This window comes from Thamnophis sirtalis, unplaced genomic scaffold (assembly GCF_051295495.1).
Source record: "Thamnophis sirtalis isolate CommonGarterSnake01/CBP01778 unplaced genomic scaffold, rThaSir2_p1.2 scaffold_2, whole genome shotgun sequence".
Lineage (NCBI taxonomy): Eukaryota > Metazoa > Chordata > Lepidosauria > Squamata > Natricidae > Thamnophis > Thamnophis sirtalis.
The window spans coordinates 153,317,489-153,343,716 of record NW_028261382.1 but is presented as its reverse complement, the minus strand read 5'-3'; the positions used below and the strand labels follow the sequence as shown (position 1 = coordinate 153,343,716).

At 37.3% G+C, this 26,228-nt stretch overlaps 1 protein-coding gene across 1 annotated transcript in view; it reads left to right on the top strand.

Annotated features, from left to right (window-relative positions):
- LAMA1 (laminin subunit alpha 1) overlaps positions 1–26,228 on the top strand; it is a 106,136-nt gene that overhangs the window by 17,808 nt on the left and 62,100 nt on the right. The window contains exons 4-15 of the mRNA XM_087707255.1: positions 3,234–3,476; positions 7,188–7,367; positions 11,600–11,689; positions 13,047–13,164; positions 14,464–14,642; positions 18,828–18,933; positions 19,087–19,247; positions 20,300–20,440; positions 22,163–22,336; positions 23,074–23,175; positions 24,505–24,716; positions 26,114–26,225. Coding sequence (XP_087563381.1) covers positions 3,234–3,476; positions 7,188–7,367; positions 11,600–11,689; positions 13,047–13,164; positions 14,464–14,642; positions 18,828–18,933; positions 19,087–19,247; positions 20,300–20,440; positions 22,163–22,336; positions 23,074–23,175; positions 24,505–24,716; positions 26,114–26,225 — 1,818 coding nt within the window. The remainder of the gene's footprint in view (positions 1–3,233; positions 3,477–7,187; positions 7,368–11,599; positions 11,690–13,046; positions 13,165–14,463; positions 14,643–18,827; positions 18,934–19,086; positions 19,248–20,299; positions 20,441–22,162; positions 22,337–23,073; positions 23,176–24,504; positions 24,717–26,113; positions 26,226–26,228) is intronic.

Below are 26,228 nucleotides of genomic sequence, written 5' to 3'. Positions count from 1 at the left end.
TGAACATGGAGAAGTAGAATGTATGTGACAGGTGGGTGCTAAACAATGAGAAGAGGAAAGGAAGGTGTGCACTGGAGATGAAAAATAGATGGTGTTCAATGAAAGCAGCAAGTGGGTATAGAAAGATGGTGGCATCCAGGAAAGTAGAAAGTAAGAGGTGGGTGGGAAGGAAGCTTTGTGTTGCTAGAGAGTTAAGGTGCCTGGAGCCAGTGAATGCAACAGTAGGAATGAAGTGGCAGTGGGAAAGGAAAGAATGCAGTAGTAGAGAATGGGTAGGATGACACTGGTGGCACAGGGAAGTTCAGGTAGGTATGGATAGATCTAGTGTATGGCACACTTAATTTCCCTTCTGATGATGTTCAGAAAGTTGCTGAAAACATGCTTGTTTTCCATGTGTTTGAGTCAAAGTATTGATTGAGCCATCATAGGATGTTTTGTTGTTATATGTAGTTTCTCTTTTGAAAGTTTATGATCTTTTAAATTTCCTTTTTTAAAATTGTTCTTAGCTTTTAATGTCTGTCACCTGGGATATCTGCAGTTGAGAGATCTCTTAGCTGTGAATGAATGAATGAATGAGTGAGTGAGTGAGTGAGTGAGTGAGTGAGTGAGTGAGTGAACAAATAAACAAACATGGCAGTGGTTAAGGAGAGTTAAAATAATGGTCTACCAAGAGTGGTCTTGCTGAACTTCTGCTCCAACATATGTTTGTTCCATTCATTTTTCACTTCATGCGTATCATTAATATATTCTCTGATTCTATGAAGAATAGAGAAAAAATTTATGCCTATACTCTTGCTTGGAAACAGACCAACTGCACCCGTGATTTTTTTGTGGGACAAAAGTTACTTAGAAAATTACAAACATGGGAATGGGAAAGAAAGATGCTATAACATGTGAATTCATAACATGTTCTGATCCAGTGATGCACTTCAGTTCCAACTGTTTCCTGATGAATGGTAAATATTAAAATCAATAACTAACTCAGCAAATTTATACACAGACAAAAGATGAGTTCAGAGTTACTGTACAAAAACCCAGTCCTAAAATATGTGGTGATTGCATAGAACAAATAAAGGAGAATATTTGTAGCTCAGGATTGAAATGAGGGGTCTTGGTGCTTCCTGAGCTTGGTTGTTTTCTTGCAGACATTTCATTACCCAAATTAGCTAATATTATCAGTGCTGCTAGTGATGATGTTACCTAGTCTGTGTAATGAAACTTCTGCAAGAAAACAACCAAGCTCAAAGAACTCCTGATTGCATAAAAATATTACTGCTTGAACTTCACCGAGCTTACATTCTTGCCTGTTTTTCTCTGCTGTCCTCTGAAAAGTAGAATTAAAAAACACCATTTGCAAGTATTTCCTTAATTAGTTCTAACATACGACATCTGGAATGTTAACTGATGGTTCCTAAATATTAGCCATATGCACACTTTAAAATTTATTAGGAAAAAAAATATTCATCATTGCACAATCATGGCATTTCTAGACTATTCATTAAAGCACACCTGTACTTTAAAAAAATCTGAAAAAAGATACATCATGGCATGCACAGCTGTATCAAATCTATTAAGATTAGGAATTTTTATTTTGAAGCAAATACTCAAATACAAGCTCCCCCCCCATTCTATGCAATAATTACATTATGACAGGTTGTGATACCTAAGGGATCTCAGTTTCCCACAAATAATAGGAAGACATTAGAAGTAAAATTTATTTTTAAATGCTACAGCTGCATTATGCATGTTTTTAAACTCAGATACTGCACCTGAGTAATGTAAGAATATTGGTGCTAGAAACTTTATGTATATTACCCGAAGCTAATATAAAATTAAAGTAGTACTTTTATGATATTGTATTATTTGCAATTTGTTGATTATGTTAGAAATTATGTAAATAAGCAATTGCAGTTTACACAGACCTAATTACAGATCTCCCAGACCCATAATTGTCTTAAATCACACAAATAGCTTACATAATAGGATAGAGAACTAGTATGGCTCTCATTAGATTTTTTTTATCCTTAAATGGTAGCCTGTTAGATCATGGTTTTTTTAATACCATATTTTTCAGAGTATAAGATGCACCTTCCTCCCCAAAAGAGGGTGAAAATCTGGGTGTGTCTTATACACTGAATACAGCATTTTTGGCCTACCGAAACTCCTTCCCCTTTGCTAAAATGGACGTGCAGAGGGTTTGGGAGGCTTGCAAAGTGCTCCTGGGGGCTGGGGAGGGCAAAAACGAGCAAAAATGGGCCATCTTTGCTCATTTTTGCCCCCCCCCCAATCCCGAGGAGCACTCTACAAGCCTCCCAAAGCCTCTGTACGGCCGTTTTTTTGTGGAAAAAAATGGTCCATTTTTGCAAAAAAACGGGCCATTTCATGCTCATTTTTGCTCCCCCAGCCCCCAGGAGCACTTTACAAAGCCTCCCAAAGCTCTTCATGCCCCCCCTTTTTTTGCAAAAAATGAGGCGTTTAGAGGGTTTGGGTGGCCTGCAGAGTGTAAGCACTTTAAAAAAAAATCTTCAAAATCATAGTGCGTCTTATACTCCGGTGCATCTTATAGTCCAAAAAATACGGTATGCTGTAGTACTTAAAAGAGAAAATTGTCTGATTTAAGTACCAGTGCATGTAAATGTTGTGTTTTATTTTTGTATTGACTTATTTTACATTGTATTTTGATGGAGTCACTGAGAATTATTTTTTATTGTGGCAGTATACAAGTATATTTAATAAATAATTAAAATAAATCTTATAAATTAAATTACATTGTTAGGAATGTCAAGATTTATTTTTGTATATATTCAATCTGAACGAGACCCTTTAGTATGGATCTATAGGCTAGTACAAACCAGCAGTATTAAAATATTTTTTACATTCTAATTAAAATTTATTTTTCAGCTTTACTATAAAACCCTTTTTTGTGGCAAAAATGGTTTTATATTTATGATGCTACATTTTAATCCTGTCATCCCTCAATGCTTGGTTTTAAAGGGTTTCTTATGTGTTGGGAAAAATATGTAACTTTTGAGTCTGAAAGATCAAAATTAAATTGAACTCTGTACAAAGTACACTCGTGGAAGTATAATCAGCAATTGAAATGAATGCAAAGTATTTGTATAATAAGCAATATAATCAAAAGAAGTAACCTTGCATGTTGTTGAAGCCTGTAAACCTGACTTTGGGCATGTTTCTGGTAAAATATTGGTCCTTTCTGTTAACATTATTTTTAGACCTTTCAAGTTGCTTACATCATCATAAAAGCTGCTAATGCTCCAAGGCCTGGAAACTGGATTTTGGAACGTTCTGTGAATGGTATTGAATTCAGCCCTTGGCAATACTATGCAATTAGTGATACCGAGTGTCTAACCAGATACAACGTGACACCAAGACTTGGTCCTCCTACATACAAGAAAGACAATGAAGTTATATGCACTTCCTATTATTCTAAACTTGTTCCACTTGAGCATGGAGAGGTATGTTTTCTTTTAGTTCATGTGCTTATTATTTGTGGTCATGGAGGGAATAAAATGATATAGTGATAACAAATATCTCTCTGCTGAAAAGTTAATCCTGTTTTTCTTCCATCCATCTTTTATCTGTCATTAGTAGCAACTGAGACAGGTTTAATTTCTGAGGATTTGAAGCTTTCCAATATATGAATCACTTCTGGCGGAGGGGGAGGATACAACACTTTTAGTCTCCTCTCAGGTAGAATCAGAGGTGGTATTCTTCTGGTTCTGACCAGTTCACCCGAAGTGGTAGCAGAAGTCACATGCGGCCCTGCTTACCCGCCCCAGCTCTACAGCATCCCATTTAGTCCCTTTTTTAAGGTAAAGCACATGTGCAGAAGAAGGAATGCATGCGCAGATGCGTGCACTCACATTTGCGAACCAGTAGGGAAGTACATTAATATAACTCATGGGTAGAATCCCACAGATCTGATAGTATCTGAACAAGGCAAGTATTCTTTGTTTTGATACTAAACTAGTGCAACACATTGTAAGTGGAAAATGTTTAGAAGTTGAAATTAATGCAAAGTACTACATTAGGCTGCTAACCCAGGAAAGGAATGGTACAGGGATCACATATCTTTATAGAAAAATCTAAAATGGGTGCTAGTTGATTTCTAGGCATAATTTAAGGTGTTTATGAGAGGTTAAAATACCTCTTCCATGAACCTGATCAATATTTTAGAGAGCCCCTTTGAAGATGTTGACCAGATGGCAGTATCTATTTCTATAAATGGGAAGAAGGGACTCATTCTGGTTGCCATTCTTTTGTATTTTGCTCCTATAAAAATAAGACAGTTGATAAGCTTCATAAATAATGAAATAGCACAATAGATAAAATGTGTATTCCCCTTTAGCTGGATCTCAATTGTTTTGTAGAGAAAGTTTCTAATTTTAATTGCTTTAGGGAAAAAATAACATACTGAAATAAAAATCTGAATGACTGAATGCAGCTTGAATAATTGTTGGCATCATTTCAAGGAGAGCTTGATCAAAAGAGCTGGAATTGGCAGGTCAACAGTTGATTATTATTCCTTTTAAGCAGATCTATTCATACTTGCTGTCTGGCATAGATCAGAGAAGCAACCCATGTTGTAAGGAAATTGTGCATTGAAAACTAACCTACAATGAATGCCTTTCCTTATATACTAGCAGATAGAACTGTGACCTCAATACCAAGTTACTAGTAAACAAATCTAAAATTTCTTTTAAAAGGGTATGTGTTTGAAGCTAAAACCACTACTAACATTAATTTAGTAAATGTTAAATTACTGCTTTAGACCCAGTTACAGGTATGGTCCAACATTAAATTGAGATACCAGATTGTTGGATATTTCTGATGTTTCCTGAGCTGAAACATTTGTTCTAACCCTCATAATTGAAAGACATTTAGAATAAATCATGTTAGGAAATTTTAGCAGACTTTAACTGAATTTAATACTTTCCTGACTTTGAACATTTTATAGTTAAATGGAATTAACATCTATAGGTTCCAGACAGATTTTATATCATGGAGAATTCTTTGAATTAAAGTCAACATCTGGAGAACATCCAAGTAGGAGAAGGCAGGTTTAAGTTCTCAAATTATTTAAACAAAAATCCAACTGTCAACTTCACTGTCTTCATCCTGCTGTTGCTAGCCAGGGATTCAGGCAATGGATAAGGGGGCAGCTCTGAGATGTGAACACCAAGCCCTGCAGGGCAGTAGAATCTCATCTGTCAAAGGGAGATTGCTGTGCCCAACAAGGGAGTGAGGGAGTGGGACAGGATGGTGAGGCATGGCACACTTTATTGCAGGTAAGGCTGTAAAGCGGTGGTTCTCAACCTTCCCAATGCCGCGACCCTTTAATACAGTTCCTCATGTTGTGGTGACCCCCAACCATAAAATTGGTGTCTCGGTTTCTAAGACCAGCGAAAATATGTGTTTTCTGATGGTCTTAGGCGACCCTTGTGAAAGGGTCATTTGACCCCCAAAGGGGTCCCGACCCACAGGTTGAGAACCATTGCTGTAGAGGGTGTAGTTTTTCCCTGGGTAAAAGTAGAAGCTATGAAGAAGGCATTGTTAAGAGTGGTGGCAGAACTGGAGGAAGCGGAGGGACAAAGGCTTCTTGGAGGGCCAGCGCATGTTCTGCACCTCACATTGGAAGTGCTTCAGCAGGCTTCAGTGATGGGTGGAGGTGAGCCCACTAACAGCAGAGTGTACCTTCAGGCCCTCTACCTGTTCTTGGCCCAGTCTTCATCCTACAAAGTCTTGCAGGGCCTGCAATTTCAGTGTATTGAAATCCGCAGATTGGTTGTCTAGGGTGCTTCACATGCGCCCTCTGCAGCTCACAGCAGGTTGAGGGCATTGAATTTTCCTGTGGTTGTAAAGGCAGGCGAGCTGTCAAGTCCCCAAATTCTGATCAGATGAACACAAGGGCACTGCAATTGCCAGAACTTCGAAGATTAACAGTAACATTCATTCAATGTTGTAACTCTCAATAATTGCTGTATGAATTGTTGTTAAGTATAGCTCTCCCTGAACTTCCCAGGGCACAAATACCACTGTAACAGATGGGGAGTACAGAAACGCACACATGCAAACATATGCACAGCTGGAATACATTCCATTAAAATATAGATTATTCCAATGTCCAATTTTGTCTCACATATATCATTCGTTTTCAAGTTTGCATTAGACTTTTTTGCGCTGTTGGCTTCTATTGCCATTCCTCATATGTTTTTTCCTTTTTGAAATTTTTATAGTTCTGCTTTTAGTACCTACTTTTCAGGAATTGCTACCTACCTTAAGCTCCTTTTCCCATTATATTTTTTTGTGTGGTATCCTGCAGTCTTGCATATTGTTCTTGAGTTCCTTTTAATCTATATTTTTGAAGTTCAAAATGCCTCTTTAAGCACATTTGGTGTCCTGTAAAATCCATATGTTCAGCATGATTGCATTTCCACACTGTTTATTTCTTTGATTTTCCTTTGTTAGTTAGTAACAGGTCAAGGACTGCTGATCTTCCTGTGCTTTTTTCAAACTTCTAAAGCAGAAATTTGTCAGGATTGTAAGTTACAAATTTCCACTCTTGGCAGAGTTTATCTCCCCATAGAAAAAAAAAGAGTTTGTATGAGATGCAGACAGCTGATTCAACATCTTTAAGAAGGAATGTTTTTTTTGTGTGTGTGTCTCTCTGTGTGTGTGTATTTAGTGAACATACTAGAATTTGAATTTGTTAAATCTTGTGCAGATCAGTCCAGTTCTGTTATTGTATTCTTGAGTTGCTTTTAAAAAAATTGACTCAGACAATACACTGCTTATTAAGCACCCATATATGCTAAAGAAAAATGTATAAATAAAAATAAAAAACTTTGAAGAAGTAATTTTAGATAAGTAAATATAGACACAAGAAGGAATTTTATGTATAACAAACTGCAAATAAGAAAATAAAGCATTATTTGGCCTGAGTTTCACAAAACTTTGCTTGTTTGCCATTTTTCTTTTGACCTGTTTTGCTAGCATACAAAAGCTTGTTTTCTTTTGCTTTGTTTCTGTACTATAAGTTTCTGTACTCATTGGCTCAGGTAAATTATTCTAAATTCTTACAGAAGCCTATGAATGAGGAAACACCGCAGTTATTTTTGCACACATGTGGACAATGTGTTTATAATCAAATTAGTCTTATTTTTTAGATACACACATCACTGATCAATGGGAGACCCAGTGCTGATGACCTTTCACCAACATTACTGGAGTTTACCTCTGCAAGATATATCCGTCTCCGATTGCAGCGGATAAGAACTCTTAATGCTGATCTCATGACACTTAGTCACCATGATCCTAAAGATGTTGATCCTATTGTTACAAGAAGGGTAAGCAGGTGTTTTTCATTTATCACTGTGTTGGAAACCTGTTATCTCTGGTTGACAGAATTTTTCCTAAAACAGGCTAAGATCCATGTTAATTTTTCCTAAAATGGGCTAAGAAAGTGTTAATTTTTCAGCATGGAAAAATGAAGACACTTGCTTATTGTCTTATGGTGTGCGTTTTAAATAATATTCCTGGAAATTAGGAGAACAGAGAGTTACTAATATGCTAAAATAATGTATCTGGTGATTTGATGAGAGATGGTCTGTTGTTCTGACCCAGCTCCCCAAATACGACAAACCCTCTGTAGTTAAATCAATGAATCGTCTATTAAGAGCGCAGCAGCCCCAACAATAAGTTTCTTTCTCACCGCAGGCTAACAAGTCTGTCCAGCAGAGAGATGAATCGTTGTCTGCCACATCTATTCTTTTTTATATATTTTATTATGTTTTCATTCTATACAATCACATATTCACTGTGCTTAATCAGGGCATATAACATTGAATAATAAACACGGCCCTCACTTATATAGAAAATGCCCTCTACAATACAAACCCAGTATACCACCTTGGCCTGCCATACACCCTCTTTCAACCCCCTCCAACTTTCATTCTTCCTTCTCACACACCCCTCTACGCCTACTTCCCCTCCCCTTCTTTCGAACCTTAACCCTATCACTCCCTCTCCATTCCCTCCCTCCCTTCTCCTCCTCCTCTCTCTCACCCTCTCCACCCTCCTTCTTCTTTCACTCGACTCTTTCCTTCGGTATCTATTACCTTCCAGTATATTCGGTTTGTTCTATTTTCGCACTAACATTGAAAAGCCACAGTATACAAATACAATCATGGAATTTAACACATATTGTATTTCCCCCCTCCCCCCTCCCCCTAAATCCCCACCTCCCTTCCCTCCCCCCGACTTCCCAAAGACCATACGTGGTATAACTTTTGAACAATCACAGTCTAAAATATCTCTACATTGAACTCAGCTTCTTACTGTTACCCAAATTTTAAACAATTTAAATTATTACTGATACTAAGCATAAGCTATCTGGAGTTTCTTAGTCCCATATTTACTTTTTATGTAATCAATCCATTTTTTCCAGTCTCGTTTATATCTCTCGTTTGAATGTTCTTTGAGATATGCTGAGATTTTGGCCATTTCAGCTAAGTTCATAACTTTCAAAGTCCATTCTTGAATTGTAGGTAAATCTTTCTTCTTCCAATACTGCGCCACCAAGAGTCTTGCTGCCGTTATTAAATACAGAACCAAATTAGTCTCTGCTGCTGTAAAATCAATACATATACCCAATAAAAACAACTGGGGGGTAAATTTTATCCTTCTTTTAAAGATGTTTTGCAGGATCCACCATATTTTTATCCAAAATGCCTTAACATTACGACATGTCCACCATATATGAAAATATGTAGCATCACAAGAACCACATCTCCAACATTTAGGTTGAACATTTGGATACATAGAGGCAAGCTTTTTAGGATCTAGGTGCCATCTATAAAACATCTTATAAAAATTTTCTCTCAAGTTTTGTGTTTGTGTAAATTTCACATTTCTTACCCAGACTCTTTCCCATGTTTCAAGCATTATTGGTTCCTCGATATTCTGAGCCCATTTTATCATACAATCCTTAATCAGTTCCGTTTCAGAATCCATCTGTACTAATACATTATATATCCTCTTTATATGCATTGAGCTTTGATCTCTTATTTGTTTAAACAAATTATCCTCAACTTTTACAAAGCCAATTTTTTGATCTGTTTTCCACCTAGCCTGTAATTGACCATACTGAAACCACGTTTGAACTACCTTCTCTTCTTTAAGTACCTCTAAAGATTTTAGTTCCATCACCCCTCTTTCTGAGATAAGAAGTTGTCTATAGGTGGTTCTATCGTGCTTTTGTTCTACATTCATATTTTCAATTGCATGTCTAGGAATTGCCCACATGGGCACTTTATCATTTAATTTATGTTGATATTTTTTCCAAACCCGCAATAAAGCATTTCTTAAGATGTGATTTTTAAATTTCTTATCCGTTTTTTTGTTAAATAACAGGTAAGCATGCCAACCATATAACAAGTCATATCCCTCGATATTCAAAATTCTGTCATTAGTTAGATGAATCCAATCACTAATTGCAGATAATGCCACTGCGTCATAGTATAATTTTAAGTTAGGTAATTTCAATCCTCCTCTTTCACGTGCATCTTGCATTATTTTCATCTTTACCCTCGGCTTCTTTCCTGCCCACACAAATTTGTTGATACCCTTCTGCCATTCTAAAAGATTCGCATCTCTTTTAAGTATTGGTAACATTTGAAAAAGAAATAAAAATTTTGGTAAAATGTTCATTTTTACTGCCGCTATTCTACCCAGCAAGGACAAATGCAGTTTTTCCCACCTTTTCAACTCCAACTGTATACTATGCCAAAGTGATTCATAATTATACTTGTATAATTTCCCATTTGAGATTAAAATATTAACTCCAAGATATTTAACTTTTTTAACTACCTCACATCTTAGCATCGCCCCCAGTTCTTCCTTCTGTTTGATAGTCATATTTATAGCTATGTCTGCCACATCTATTCATCTCCACCCCCTGCCTTTTATCTCCAGAGCTATGGTGGGGTTTCACTAGCAGTGGTGGCTCTTCCGTCCCAAGGATCGGCCCACAGATTTCCACTGCTCTCCTTTCCTCTGCCTTCTGTGGTCCTCACGCCAGGCATGGGACCCAGCTGTTCCTCCTCTTCCTTATCAGCCACCTCCAGACCTGGGCGCTGTTGACTCTCCATTTGAGGGCTGACAGATGGCCCAGGCTCCACCTCAGTCTCACTCTTTGACAGCTCCATTCCCTCTTCCCCCTCATAGCTCTCAGGGTTGCCCTGATGCTGACCCCGACTTCCCACACCTCTTCCTCATCTGATTCGGCTGCTGGAGGGTTAGGGTGGCTGTCAGGCTACAACAGCTACCTTTCACATTAGCCAGCTATCTGTTTGGTAACTATGACAAGAAATTTAAGTATGAATTTAGAGCTCTTTTAGGGTCAATTTGCTTATCACCTCGGTAATTAAATGTTAGTAAACAAGAATTGCTCTTCAAATATAGAATTGATTGCTGAAGCCAACATGTGAGTTAAGGAGCATAAAACCATGTTAGAAATGCACTACTTTAACACTGACTTCTAGCACATAAATCTTGTTCTGTAAAAATCAAGATCACATACTCAATTTATACACCAAGTATACTTTTATATAAAATACGGGTAGTATCTTGATGTCGTTATATATTGTGAACATTATTTTGTTGTAGAGCAGCAACAATAGTGTTGAAGTAGTATTATCTGAAGCAGGGGTGTCAAACTTGCGGAGTCACGTTGTCGTCACATGACATATCATGACATTTCCTTTTTGCTAAAACGAGAGTGGATATGGCCAGCATGTGACGCCTGCGGCCCGCAGGCTGGAAGTTTGACAACCCTGATCTGAAGGCTCTAATACTATTTTACATTTAGCTTAATCTAACAGGTGCCATAACCATGCTAAAACTATTCTTGTTTCATTTCTGTGAGAAGGAAGACATATCATTATTTTTTAAATTTTCTTTAAAAACAATCTTATTAAAAATATTTCTGTATATAAAAGTAATTTTTATTTTGAACACAAGTAAATTTGAGCTCATAGAAATATAATGTGTTGTATTGTGTTGTATATGTATGTCCTTGAACAGTTTTATGTTATCTTTACATCTAGCATAAGAATGACTCCAGTGCCCTGACTGATCAATGTAATTTGCGTCTGTGCGTGGGTGTGCATGAAGACTTTCTCATGTAAAACCTCATATGTAAACTCTAACTGAAGTTAATTGCAATTTAGAAAGAGCCAAGGTGGCGCAGTGGTTAAATGCAGCACTGCAGGCTACTGCTAGATCAGCAGTTCAGCGGTTCAAATCTCACCGGCTCAGGGTTGACTCAGCCTTCCATCCTTCCGAGGTGGGTAAAATGAGGACCCAGATTGTTGGGGGCAATATGCTGACTCTCTGTAAACCGCTTAGAGAGGGCTGAAAGCCCTATGAAGCGGTATATAAGTCTACTGCTATTGCTATTGCTATTGGATTTTTTTTTAAATTATAATTAAATATTTATGCATTTTCTAATGAATATTGGCTATTGTGTTTCTAATATTAAATGCATTAAACTTAATGAATCAAACTTTGTTTTATTTAGTATTACTATTCAATAAAAGACATCTCTATTGGAGGCATGTGCATTTGCTATGGCCATGCTCGAAGTTGTCCTTTGGATAAAGACACAAAGGTAGTATTTTTTAATATTTTTTCTACAGAGAAATATACATTTTTGCCTTTTTTGAAAAGCAAGATTATTTAGAAAGATAATATAGTTGTCTGCTATTTATTGAAATGATAGTATTTCTCACATTTTTCTTCACTTTCTATCATATTAACTTTACATGAACTAGAGGACCTTTTAAATCAGTGAACAAATACATACAAATCACAAAAATAGGAACAGATATCCAGTGGCTTTAACATTAAGTAGGAATTAAGAAAATATGGAACATAAGAATTTATAGACCCAGTTCAAATGCATTATGTTTCCTTTTCTGGACATCTTTCCTTACCAAATAAAACTACTTTGTATACACAGTTACATATTCATATATAGATAACATCTCCGTGCAAGCAAACAGCTGTGCAGTGTGATAAGTGTTAACAATGCCTAAGCATTGCACAAGCACACTGCCTTGTGAAAACTTGTTTAAGACCTGAATCATTAAACATCTTAGATTTTTAAAAAATCTCTTCACATTTTTCTGTAATTATTTTCATAGCTAAGTGCTTGAAGCATCTGAGAAATTATTTTGCAAATGAAATATATACTACAGCTTATCTTTCCATATTATGCTTTAATGTATTATTAGCTTTTTGCCTTCTAGCAAATTTACCTCTGGTAATTTGTTTATTTTGCAATATTTGCAATATTCAAATGTTTTGGTTTTCTGTTAGGTGGAAAACAAATGGTAGAAAACAAACATTGTCTGGAATTTTGTTTTCAGCTCTAATGAACCAGATAAGTAAAAGATTGAAGCAGCAGTAAAGAACTTTTCAAATGACTACATTGGCATATCAGCTTCTACTGGACTTTTCCCCCAGCTTTCAAGCACTGGATGTCCATATAGTCTGTCTTTTAAATACTAACCTGGCTAGCCCTTTCTCCACTTTTTTCAGAACAGCCTATATTGGTAGAAACAACTGTAACTTTCTCCAATTCTTTATTAAGTCATTCAGTTTCTCATATCTACATTTAAATAACATTCACATTTGCACCTGTAGAATCTGTCTGTGTCATCATTGTATCTGGATTTTAAAAGAAGCTTTTTCCTTTCCTATCTCTTTTGTTTTTCTTTTTTTCATACTATTGAACTAATTGTATTCATCAGTTCCTTGAGCTATTGTTGTTTCTTTATTGGATTCCTACAATGCTTACAGATAAGATTTTGCACCATAGTTTTGTACAGACTTGTAGTATACACAAGAATATATTCAGCCCTAAATATTTAGAGGATATTTCAGGTATTTCATAAATCTAAGGTAAATAGTTTTGTTTTAGGGTGATTGGTAATAGAAATGTATTATAATTTATTTTCATGTAGAAACTACAGTGCCAGTGTGAACACAATACTTGTGGTGAAAGTTGTAATGAGTGTTGTCCTGGCTACCATCAGACACCATGGAGACCTGGAACTATTTCTGCTGGCAACAAATGTGAAAGTATGTGGTACTAAATGATAGTTCCTTTAAAGTTTACCACTTTACTGATTAGATAAGTAATCCATCCATCACTAAAGCCATGAGTTTGAAAAAAGGAATTCTCTTTAATGATGCATAAATGTATTTCTAACACTCAAAATTTAGGAGTTGCAAAATTTAAACAAAGCTTGTAAAACCTATAAACTTTTCATTATTTATTTGGATCATAAATTATTAGTCTGTCACCCTATTTCATGCAAAATTTGGCTATTCATAATCTTAATTTTCATTCTAATCTTTACATAAAAGATATAATACAGTATCTATATGTTTTGAGGAGAAGAATGCATTTATTAAACTGAATATCTCATGTTAGGTATAAATGTATTCTAGAAAATTAGATGTGAATTCATAAATAATCTTATTAGAATAAAATTGGGAATACTAAATAAACACTATCAGCATAATACTATTTTTCCACTATAAGGCAGTGATGGCTAACCTTTTTGCCATCGCATACCAAAAGCATGGGAAGCACGGGGGGGGGGTTGTGTGCGGGCTTGCTCACACCCATAATTCTATGCGCATGACCCCTACTGTGACAACCCCCCTGCACATGCAATCCCCATCCTCCCCCCGCTTTTGGCACATGATGGACCCCTTTTTCACTCTCCCCAGGCTCCAGAGACTTTCTAAGAGCCTGGGGAGGGCAAAAACAGCCTCCCCCGCTTTACCAGAGCCCCTCCGGAGACTTCAGGAGGCTTCCCTGAAGTCTCTGGAGGGCGAAAAATGGTCCTACGGGAAATTCAGAAGTCCATTCCCAAACTTCCAGTTTGCACATTGAGTTGTTTTTTGTCCTCTGGAGGCTTCGAGGAAGACTCTTGAGGGCAAAAAATGGCTGCAAATGAAGGTCGAACTCATCTGGCCAGCATGTGCATGCGTGCTGGAGCTGACAGGGCAATGCCTCGTGTGCCTTAACAAATGTTGCACATGGGTGGCACGCGGGCCATAGGTTCACCATCATGGCTATAAAATGTATGACTATAGATATTTTGATTAGTGAAAGATGGGAGACATTTTTTATAAAAAAATGTTTGTTTGTTTGTTTGTTTGTGCTGCCCATCTCCCTGATAAGGCAACTCTGTGTGGCTATTAATGATTATGTATTTTAATAGAAGATTAAAATCTTCCATCAGTGTTTAATATTGAGTGTTATGTAAAAGGATCATTTGTGTGTAGAATATAATGTGTTCTGTTTAACTGATTGAATAACTTATTTTTACACACACACACACACTAAAAGAGTATTGTTCTTTTTAGGATGTAACTGTCACAACAAAACAGAAGATTGTTATTATGACCAGAGTGTAGCAGATGAAAAAAAAAGTATAAACATATTTGGTCAATTCAAAGGAGGTGGAGTATGTATAAATTGTACACAACACACCACTGGAATAAACTGTGATATGTGTAGTGATGGCTATTACAGACCACAAAAAGTAAGAGGATTCTGAAATATTGTATATCATTAATGGCAATGCTAAAAGTTAACATCTATTTTTTTGAGCCTTACTTCTTGTTCATTTAATATGATTAAAACCATGTGAATTTTACTGAAAGGAAAATGGAAAGGATTCTGTCTTTGAGAAAAAACTAGGAAGTCTGTCCAGCCATGAGGTCATTTACAAATACATATTAGATCAAAAGAAAGGAATTTCTTTATAGAAGTAGTATAAGGTGACCAGACGTCCTGCTTTTGGCGGACAGTCATGATTTTTAATAATTTATCCCGTGTCCCGCGGTGTGTTCAAAAAGTCCTGATTTTCCAAAAGAAAGAAAATCAATTTTAAAAAGGATGCCGTTAAAAAAAGTTTTTATTTCTCTGAAGTGTCATTCTAAAGTGGCCTTTAGAGGGCAGTGGTTTCCCTCCTTCCCCTCCTGTGCGTGCGCGTGCCATTTTTCTGCAGGGAGAGCGACGGCTTTCCGGCGGCGGCACCGTGGCAAGGAGGCTCGGTCCTGGGCCAAGAGGCAGGCGGGGATCCGGTTGGGAGAGGCTGGTGATGGGGGTGGCTTTTGAAAGGGTTGGGGGGCATTGGGGGAAGGCTGCTTTGCAACCGCCAGCGAAATCCCATTTCCCCCCCTCTCTTGCCTTTCCTTCTGCTTGCTCCATCCCAGCAGAGGCTGAGCCTGCCTCTTATTTGGACCTCCTGCATCCCCCCCAAACGGTGCACCCCATTTCAAGCAACAAGGGGCACCAAGCAGGGCAGGGTTGCAAACACCCCCTCCCCCCCCAAGGCTGTAGGCAAAAGCTGCTCTCCAGCATCCCGTCCCTGCCCTGCCTTCCCAGAGCCATCTCTGTGGAGGTCCTTTTTGGCTTTAACATGAAGTCTTGAGGGGGGAACAGGGCGTGCCCAGGCACCTGTCTCGGACTCTGCTCCTGAATCAGGAATGCTGGAGAAGCGGGCGCGGATCACTGGCTTTTTAAATCAACTTTTTGGAAGATGGATGGGAGGACGGATGTGGCGAGTACTAAAGGCTGAAATCACTTTTAAAGGCTGAAATCACTTTTAAAAAAAGCCATTTAAAAAAAACCCCCACTTTTAAGGCGGTGAGCAGATCTAATGCTCCTTCCGACTCCCCACAACAGAGAAAGGGAGGGCGGGAAGAAAGTTAGGGAAGGAAGAAAAAAAGGAAGGAAAGGAAAGAAAGAGGGAAGGAAAGAAGGAAGGAAAAGAAGGAAGGAAGGAAGGAAGGAAGGAAGGAAAGAAAGAAGGAAGGAAAGAAGGGAAAAAAAGAGTGACTGGCCTCATTTCATCCAAGCAGGTTTTCATGCCTAAAATGGGACTAGAAACTCCTCATTTCTTGTCTGGTGCCTGAACCACTACTAGGCAAACTGGCTGTCTTATCCATATTTGATCTACTTCCAAATCGTGCCAGGAAAGCAGCTCAGCACAGCTGCATTGAGCAACAGGAATTATTTTTATGGCTGTGTAGTTTCTCCTTTTGCAAAACTAGCAGATTAAACAGCAAACTCGCCACAAGATTGCAAGTAACTTCTAAAACTTTTCCTCAAATAGCAGAAACTACCCAGTGAGGATAGTTGGCTGTTGATATTATTGTATCTCTGTATAAAGCCATGAATTTGTTATAGAAGGTCATAGACAAATAGCTGTCCTTTGGGGTCATTACAGGTGTCTGGAATAGAAGAACATGGGTGTTTTCTGATATGGAAGCATTTTGTATAAAATAGAGTGCAACATTGGCTAATAAACAATAGCTCCAAACTTAGTTTTAAATTCATACATTTAAATTCATTGCTATTTTCATATACTATATTCCAACACTTCAGGATACAGTGTTAAGCTTATTGCATTGGGAGATTTTGTACAACATTTGCTTAAAATATTTAAGAAAAAAATGGTTGGATATTTTGTTGTTTAGAATGCAAGGCAAGCATACTTCAATTTTAAGGACTGGGATTATTTCCATATACTGTACAGCTAGACCTCGATTTACAACCACAATTGACCCTAAAATTTCCATTGCGAAGCAAGACGGTTCCTCATTTCATGACCTTTCTTTCCACATTTGTTAAGTGAGTCACTGCAATTGTTGAGTGAACCATGCAGTCATTAAGCAAGTTTGGCATTTCCCGGTCACTTTGCTTGTTGGAAACCAGCTGCGAAAGTGACAAATGGTGATTGCATAATCCTGGATACTGCAACTATCATGAACACATGCCAGGTGCCAAGCAAATTTTGACCATGTGGTCATGAGGATGGTGCAGTGGTCATAAAGGAGAAAAACAGTCACAAGTCAGAAGAGCAACATAGATGATTAGGGGACTGGAGGCCAAAACATATGAGGAACTGTTTCTGGAACTAGGTATATCTAGTTTAATGAAAAGAAGGACTAGGAGAGACATGATTTATAGTATTTTTTTAGTATTTTGTAGTATTTTATTGTCACTTATAGGCCGCCCTTTTCCCTGAGGGGACTCAGGGCGGCTTACAACTCATGGGAAGGGGGTGCAAGACAAAATGTAAAATAATATGTGAGTACAAATAAAAATAGCAATAAAACACAACATTCATTCAACATTCGGGTGGGGTGTATGACGATCTTATCCCCAGGCCTGGCGGGATAGCCAGATCTTAAGGGCTGTGCGGAAGCTCTGGACTGTGGTGAGGGTGCGAATCTCTACGGGGAGATCGTTCCAAAGGGTCGGAGCTGCTACTGAGAAGGCTCTCCTCCGCGTAGTCGCCAGTCGGCACTGACTGGCGGATGGAACTCGGAGGAGGCCCACTCTGTGCGATCTGATGGGACGAAGGGAGGTAATCGGCAGAAGGCGGTCTCTCAAGTACTCAGATCCACTACCATGAAGGGCTTTATGGGTGGTAAGTAGCACCTTGAAGCGCACCCGGAGATCAACAGGTAGCCAGCGCAGCTCGCGGAGGATGGGTGTTATGTGGGCATACCGAGGTGCGCCCACTATCACTCGCGCGGCCGCATTCTGGAGTGATAGCAGTGTTCCAATATCTCAGGGGTTGCCACAAAGAAGAGGGAGTCAAACTATTCTCCAAGGTACGTGAGGGTAGAACAAGAAGCAATGGGTGGAAACTAATCAAGGAGAGAAGTTGTGAATGTTCCAACACTGGAAGTTTTTAAAAAGATATTGTATAACCATTTGTCTGAAATGATGTAGGGTTTCCTTCCTAAGCAGGGGGTTGGACTAGAAGATCTCCAAGGTGCCTTCCAACTCTGTTATTCTATTCTAACATATACTGTTTTAAAGAAGCACAGAGGGAACAATCCTCCAGGCTTTAGTGACTATCACTAAGTGTTGTAGCTTATGATTCTTGATGAATGTATTCTATTTTATTTTTCTTTATGTACACTGAGAACATATTCACCAAAGACAAATTCCTTGTGTGCTTAGGAATGTAGCTTCTCTCTCTTGAAAATGTAAGCTAGCATAAGGCATTATAATGCAAGCTAGCCTTAGCTTTCAAACAGTTCATTTAGTGACCAAAGTTACAATGGCACTGAAAAAAGTGACTGATTACCATTTTTCACACTTAGCGACCATTTTTCACACTTAGTGACTGTTGCAGCATCCTCATGGTCACGTGATCAAAATTTTGATGTTTGGCAACAGATTCGTATTTATGATTTCAGTGTCCTGGGGTCATGTGACCTTTTGACAAAATATAAAATTTTTAATCAAGCCCCCCCCCCCCCCCCGTCAATGGTGTCCCTCTTTACCAATCTGAAAATCTGGTCACCTTAAAGTAGTAGCAACTTCTCAATTTAAGAAACAGCCCAAACCCATGAAACCTTTGGCTGTGTTATAGCCTCATATATGCCAGTTTCCCTATATAGCTTTTTTTCCTACAGAGTCATACTCAAGCCGTAGGCCCAAGGTTGTACAGATGCTCATGTTTTTAGAAATAAATCTATGTTCATTTTTGTAACATACAGAGTGTTTCCTGGTGCCATAATGGCTGGTTTCAACATTACCTCATTTATGCTTGCATTTATCTAGTTTTTGCCTTACACTCATCCCATGAAATAATTAACCATCCTTGCCAGTTGAGATGTATGTCTTCATATATACTCCTAAACAGGAGCAAAAATTCATTTTCAGTAGCATCAAACAATTAATAAAAATTAAAATATTCCAGGTGTCTCCTTACGACAACCATCCTTGCCGTCCATGTGAGTGTGATTTATTTGGGTCCTTTGGCTTTGACTGTGTTAAGGATAATAATCATGCTGACCCCCAAAGAGGTAAGAGATAATGGTCTAGGCAATATTTACAAAATCAGGTTTTGGGTGTGTAAGAAACAACCAAACATAAAATTAAATTAAATTTCTTTGGATCTTATTAGTATTTATATAACGAATAAGCAACTTTCTTGTATTTGTTTTATTTTTTTCAAGGTATTCAGCCTGGTCAATGTCATTGCAAGGAAGGGTATGCTGGAAAAAAATGTGACTATTGTGCCTTTGGCTACAAAGGTTATCCAAATTGCATACGCTGTAATTGTAGCCTCGTTGGCAGCATAAATGACGATCCATGTACTGAACCTTGCCTTTGCAAAGTAAGTACAGCTTTGATTTTTACTTTGACTAACTATACAGTGGTACCTTGATACTCAACTGCTTTGAAACACATCAAATTTGGTACTAAATGTATTTTATGTCAAAAAATTGTCCTTGCACTCATCATTTGTTTGGTACTCAATGTATAAGCTTTGAACTTATGGGTGTTGGCTGTCTTGTGACTCACTACCTTATTCCTTATGTGAAAAATTTGTATGGTACTCATCATTTTTTGTACTTATCCACCTCCTGGAACTAATTAATGATGGATACCTAGGTATCACTGTACTAAAATTTTAATAATAATACACTTTAAAGTGGAAACTTGTCTGTTTATTTATTTTGGGAAATTTCTCTCTTAATAGCAATCCTATATCTAACAAGTGGAATTTAAGCAAAAATCTCTTAGATGGGGATTTAAACTAAGATTCATGATGCAGGTATATCATATATTTTACATTGGCAAAATTATGTATCAGAGACTGTGAGTAAATCTTGGTTTGGAAAAAGCAATTCCAAATTCCGATATTGTAGTAGGGATGTTTGTGAATACATTAGTTGATTTTTTTTAAAAACCATTCACATTCACCCACACATTATTTACTGACGAGCAAAAGTCTTCTATGTATAATGAAGTTGATGTTCTAATATGATTTTATAAGCTTCAAAAAACTTCATTTATCTAGCATAGGCTCAATATCTAGCTTGTAAGTGCCAAAATAAAAACGGATTTAATGAAATTCAAATAAAAAACCGATAAGGGCAAAATTTGACGTTTTTGCGAACATGAAGTAGGCTGACTTTTTTGAACCAGACATTAAATCAGTTATGTGGAGCCTGTGGCCTCAGTATTCATAGCCAGCATGATAATTGGTATCTTTGCTTGTCATATGATATTCTTAGTATAAAATACAAGTACTTTTTGACACATAATATATAAGCAGTGAAAAATTTCTGTTCAATACTTTATTTCAGAAGAAAATCCTAGAAAATGTTAAGGTAAAATTGCTAAGTCCACTTTATTGTGTGCTGGTTCTGATTATGTTCATAGGAAAATGTAGAAGGAGAAAATTGTGACCGTTGCAAATCTGGATTCTATAATCTCCAAGAAAGAAACCCACAGGGTTGCACGGAATGCTTCTGTTTTGGTGTTTCTGATGTGTGTGAAAGTCTTCCTTGGTCCGCTACTAAGGTATACTATGACTAATATTCTACAATTAGTATTTCATTTATTTTCCTCAAACATAAACACCCTTCTTGTGTTAATTTTGCTTGGCAGGCATTCCTTCTCACATTAACTTCCATAAATGCTTTTACTCTGTTAACTATTTCACTTAATAAAAACTTAGATGTAAGAGGCTGCAATTTAGGTTCAAACAAAAAAGCCAAAGTGTATCTAAGAAATAGAATATGATAAACATAAAAGATTGGATCTCAAATGAGAAAAACATAATTCATACTTCTATTTTATGTGTTTAAATTATAGAAAGCAGCAAATTATCTAAAGATATATTATAATATTTGAAAATACTGATCAGTTACAGGTTAAATAAATAAAGGGAGACTAGTATAGATCTATTTCAAACTATTTAGCTCTCATCAGCTAGCCATACCCTTACTGGGAATCGAGCCTGTGCTGTATTGCCTCTTAGGCAGATGTGTTAAACACTGAGCTACAGAGCTCGACTCCTTATCAGCCAAGCCAGGGTGAAAGGTATATATGTAAAGTCACAACCCCTGGTATGCCCAAATATGGGAGGATTTATTTATTTATCAGCACAGGTTCGATTCCCAAACTTGGGTATGGCTAGCTGATGAGAGCTAAATAGCTTGAAATAGATCTATACTAGTCTCCCTTTATTTATTTATCAGCATAAATATAACAAATGTAACAAAAAGGCAACAATAAAAAATATTGGGTTTCTGTCTGGATGGTCTCTTGTGAGGAGCCTAATGACAGAGAGTGGAAGTGTGACCTTCCTCCCATACTTGGGCATACCAGGGGTTGTGACTTTAAGTATATATATATACTATATATGTGTGTGTGTGTGTGTGTGTGTGTGTGTGTATACACATACATACATACATACATACATACACATACATACATACATACGTACACATACATACATACACAGTATATATTGGTAACTTATATATTTTGTATGGGTATAATTGCTAACTTACATATATGCTGCTACTTTCATATATTACTATGAATTGATTTAAATGTATAAACCTATAAAAGTATGAGGCATCTTCGGAAGATGTGTCCAAACCTTCCTAGGTTATCTCTAGTACAGGGGTGTCAAACTGGCAGCCCAGAGGCCAGATTCATTACACGCAGGCCACGCTCACCCAGCTCTGCAAATGGGAAAAACGCTATGAAACATCACATAATGGCAATCTGATGGACAGCTTCTTCAAACCTTTAACCTTAGACTGTCTACTGTTGACCTCACCCCATTCCTAAGAGGTCTATAAGGGGTGTACATAAGCATCCCTGTCCTAATATTCTCTTGTATTTGTATTCATTTCATGTATTCATATTCATGTTTATACTTATATCTGTTATCTAATTCATGCTTGATGAAATAAAATACATTTTTAAAAAAATCTGTGCATGGCATACTACACATGACCTGGGAAAGCCACACGAAGTCTTTGTACTGCCTCATAAACAGCTATTCTGGAATCACATTCCTATATAAAGCATTTTAATGCTTTCATTGTGGAAAAAACTATATCCTGTGGTTTCTATTTTGCTTGGATTACTCTGCCATAACATAATATCATATGGTGGGCCAAATAAAAATAGAGCTTTGCTAAAGCAACACACACACACACACAATCACACCCTTTCTCTCTGTTTCTTGATTACTTAAATGCTTGATCATGTTTATGTTTTATTAAGGTGTCTTCTATGACTGGGTGGGAGATGACAATTCCATATTCTTCAAAAACTATGAAACCTCAAGAAGATCAGTTTGATAAATCTCATCAAATAAGTATTAATGACACTGAGGTTGCAAAAGTACTAAACCCTCCTTATTACTGGTCTGCACCTAAATCATACCTTGGAAATAAGGTAAGTAGTCTGGAGGAAATGTGTCTTTTTTAAGTGTTCTGTGTATGTATAAAGTTTTATGTGTTGCATATTCACTTTATTATGTATATAATGTAATGTTTAAAAATGCATATGGTATCTTTTCCTAGGAATCCTACCATATTAGGATCATTAAAGTTATATCTGGAATATGTCACCTCTGCCTCCCCCCCCCCAAGAAATATTGGTGTTGGAATTAAGATGCAAACATCTTAATGCAAAAAGGAATGTGCATTTAAATATGGTAGCTGTTTTTCCATGTCTATATCTTTATTATTTACTCATTGTACAGGAAAGATTTGATTTAAGAAATAATCAGAGAACTGTTGCAAGACACAATTTATATTCCAAACAATCATTACATTTAGGCACTGCAGTTATTTCAAAAACTAAGAATCGGTTTTGAAAGTTTATGATTTTATGTAATGGAAAGATAGTGAAACTAAAAAGAAGTTCAGAATTTAAAAAAAATCAGTAAATGTAGAACTGTCAAGTTAGACATAGATGTTAGAATGTAAGGTTAATATGAAAAATAAGATTTTTCTTAGGATTTATTTCTTTTGAGTCTAATGTAGCATTTTTACAGATACTTTAATAAGAAATCTTAAAAAGGTGAAAACTGTCATTGGATGCAAAATTTATATTTCATCTTCATATTTATAAATGAAAAAGAAGATTAAAAAATAATACTTTTGATTTCTTGCATTTTATGCTTTCAGCTCACTGCCTTTGGAGGCTATTTAAAGTATACCGTGTCATACGATATTCCCATGGACAGTACAGATAGTGACTTGGTATCTAGTGTCGATGTTATTATCCAGGTAATCGTATTAAATGGACAACGATACAAAGTATTAATGCATAAAGTATTCTGAATGCTTTTGATGGAGAAAGTTCCTGACTTGGTACAGGTACTCCTTGACTTAGGACCATAATTGAGCCCAAAATTTCTGTTGTTAAGTGAGACATCTGTTGTGAGTTTTGCATCATTTTACAACTTTGCTTGCTTCAGTTGTTAAGTGAGGCACCGCAGTAGATAAGTCAGTAACTCAGTTGTTAAGTGAATCTGTTTCCCCACTGACTTTGTTTGTCAGAAGGACAAACAAAGTCAGTGGACAAACAAACACAGCAGCAGGAAAAAGTGATCACATGACCTTGGGACACAGCAGTGGTCATAAATATGGACCGGTTGCCAAGCGTCCTTTGAATTTTGATCACATGATCATGATGGTGCTACAAAGGTCGTAAGTGTGAAAAAAGTCATGTCACTTTTTTCGGTGCTGTTATAACTTTGAACGGTCACTAAATGAACTGTTGTAAGTCAAGGACTACCTGTAGCTCCTTCTTCTGGTAGCATTTCTTGTTCCTTTGGAAGTGCTTCCTAGAGGATCTTCTGAATTTCTGCAGATGGTCCTTTAGTGGAGAGTTGAGAAAAGATACCCTTGCAACAATGAACTTGGAAACCTCCTGTAACATGCAGACTTTTGACTTTTGGTTTTTAAAATTTTCTTTAAAATTAAAAAATATATATAAATGTGGTGATATTTATGTACTCTGTCGGTGCATCAGACTTAAGGTCAAGAATGTCTTCTCCATCATGGGGTCTTCCAGTTGTATTGAGACTTGGTTTGGATGGGGAAGTAAAGATGTTAAGTGGTTTTTATGGCTAAATGGGTTTATTTCCATGAAAATGTGTTTAAATTTATGATCTGGGCATTTCTTAATATTACTTTACACCTGGAAAATAGTATAAGATGGTTTGAAAGAAATTAATGGCGTGCAAAAGGTTTTGAATTTGGATTGTTCAGGATACTTTATTTTAAATCCCAAACACCCCATTTGAGCAGACTTTAGAAAGTGGAAGGTTTTGCACTCGAAAAATAACTTTTTTCAAATCTTGATGAACTTCCAATATAATTGACATATAGATAAAGAGAGATGACATTTGAAACTGATGTTTTCCATTAAGTACAGTTCAGATTCAAAACATATTACACACTCTTAAAGAAATGTAAAGTTTGGAAAAGATAGAGTGGGTTTTGGAAAAAGAGGAATCCTGGGAACCTAGTATGGTTTCCATTAAGTGTAATTTTAAACGATTTCCAATTTTACTTTAGAAATGTATAAAATAACAATACCTGTCATTTCAGGGCAATGGACATATTCTCTCTACAAGATCTGAAGGGCTGTCTTTACAACCATATGAGGAATATTCCAGTACAGTGCATCTTATATCTGAAAACTTTGTTGATTTTAATACGAAGAAGTCAATAGATCGTGACACCCTGATGACTGTTTTAGTTAATGTGACCCATATTCTACTTAGGGCCAGTTACAACACCGCAGAAAAATCTGTATATAGGTAATGTAAAGATTTGTTTAAAATACATATACTTAAGCCATACCAAAAGAATAACAAAAGAATCTCAAGAGGATTTAATGTGCTCCTTTATTAAAATATTCAAACGTTTGGGCAAAGACCTAATTTTCCATAGGATAATATCAGGTTCTCAATTTTTTGTAGTTAAATAGGATTAAGTGGTAGGGAATTTAAAAGAATAACAGACTAATAATTTGACTTGAAATTGCAGTTTCCTGTATTATCCATTACCCATATTTGCCAGGATCCTGGCTGCATTACAAATGTTGTAAAGCTCATACTGATTACAATTGGATTTTATTTAGAACTGTTTGTATGTATGTTTGTATGTTTATTACACTTGTATGCCGCCCTATTCCCGAGGGAATCAGGGCGGCTAACAAACAAGGTGGGGAGGGGGGAATACAAACAACAAACAAAGACAAAAACAAATACAAAAACAGCTTAAAAACAACGCAACAGTCGCAGCAATTCAGGTGGAGCTGGGAGCTCATCAGCCCCAGGCCTGCCGGAACAGCCAGGTCTTGATAGCTTTGCGGAAAGCCTGAAGGGTGGTGAGGGTCCGAATCTCCACGGGGAGATCGTTCCAGAGGGCTGGAGCAGCCACAGAGAAGGCCCTCCTCCAAGGGGTCGACAGTCGACATTGGCCAGCGGATGGTATTTGGAGGAGGCCTAATCTGTGGGATCTAATTGGTCATAGGGAGGTCATTGGCAGGATGCGGTCTCTCAAGTACCCAGGTCCAATATCATGTAGGGCTTTAAAAGTAACGACTAGCACCTTGAAGCGTGTCCGGAGACCAACAGGCAGCCAGTACAGCTCGCGGAGGATAGGTGTAACGTGGGTGTACCGAGGTACACCCACAATCGCTTGCGCGGCTGCATTCTGGATAAGCTGAAGTCTCCGAATGCTCTTCAAGGGCTGCCCCATGTAGAGCGCATTACAGTAGCCCAGTCTTGAGGTCACAAGGGCGTGAGTGACTGATCTGAGGGCCTCCCGGTTCAGGTAGGGATGCAATTGGTGCACCAGGCGAACCTGGGCAAATGTCCCCCTGGTCACAGCTGACAGATGATGTTCTAAAGTCAGCTGTGGGTCCAGGAGGATTCCCAAATTGCGAACCTTGTCTGAGGGGCGTATAATTTCACCCCCCAGCCTGAGAGATGTAATACAATCTTTGGGAGGGAAAAACACAAGCCAGAACTACTGAATGTATAATAGATTGCTAAATGTATCTTATGTGGAAATATGCATTCAGAACAAGAAAGATTGCAAAGTTTTACCTGTACATTTGTGTATTTTGTGGATATGCATTATTTTACACAATGAAAAAAACCCAATACATTGTTTACACCATTAATTTCCAGTTTTTATGTTATTACAGGTTGGACTCTGTGACTTTGGATACAGCAAATGCTAATCTCATAGATCTGTCTTCAGCTGTACATGTAGAATATTGTGAATGTCCTCAGGGTTACTCCGGAATATCTTGTGAAGTA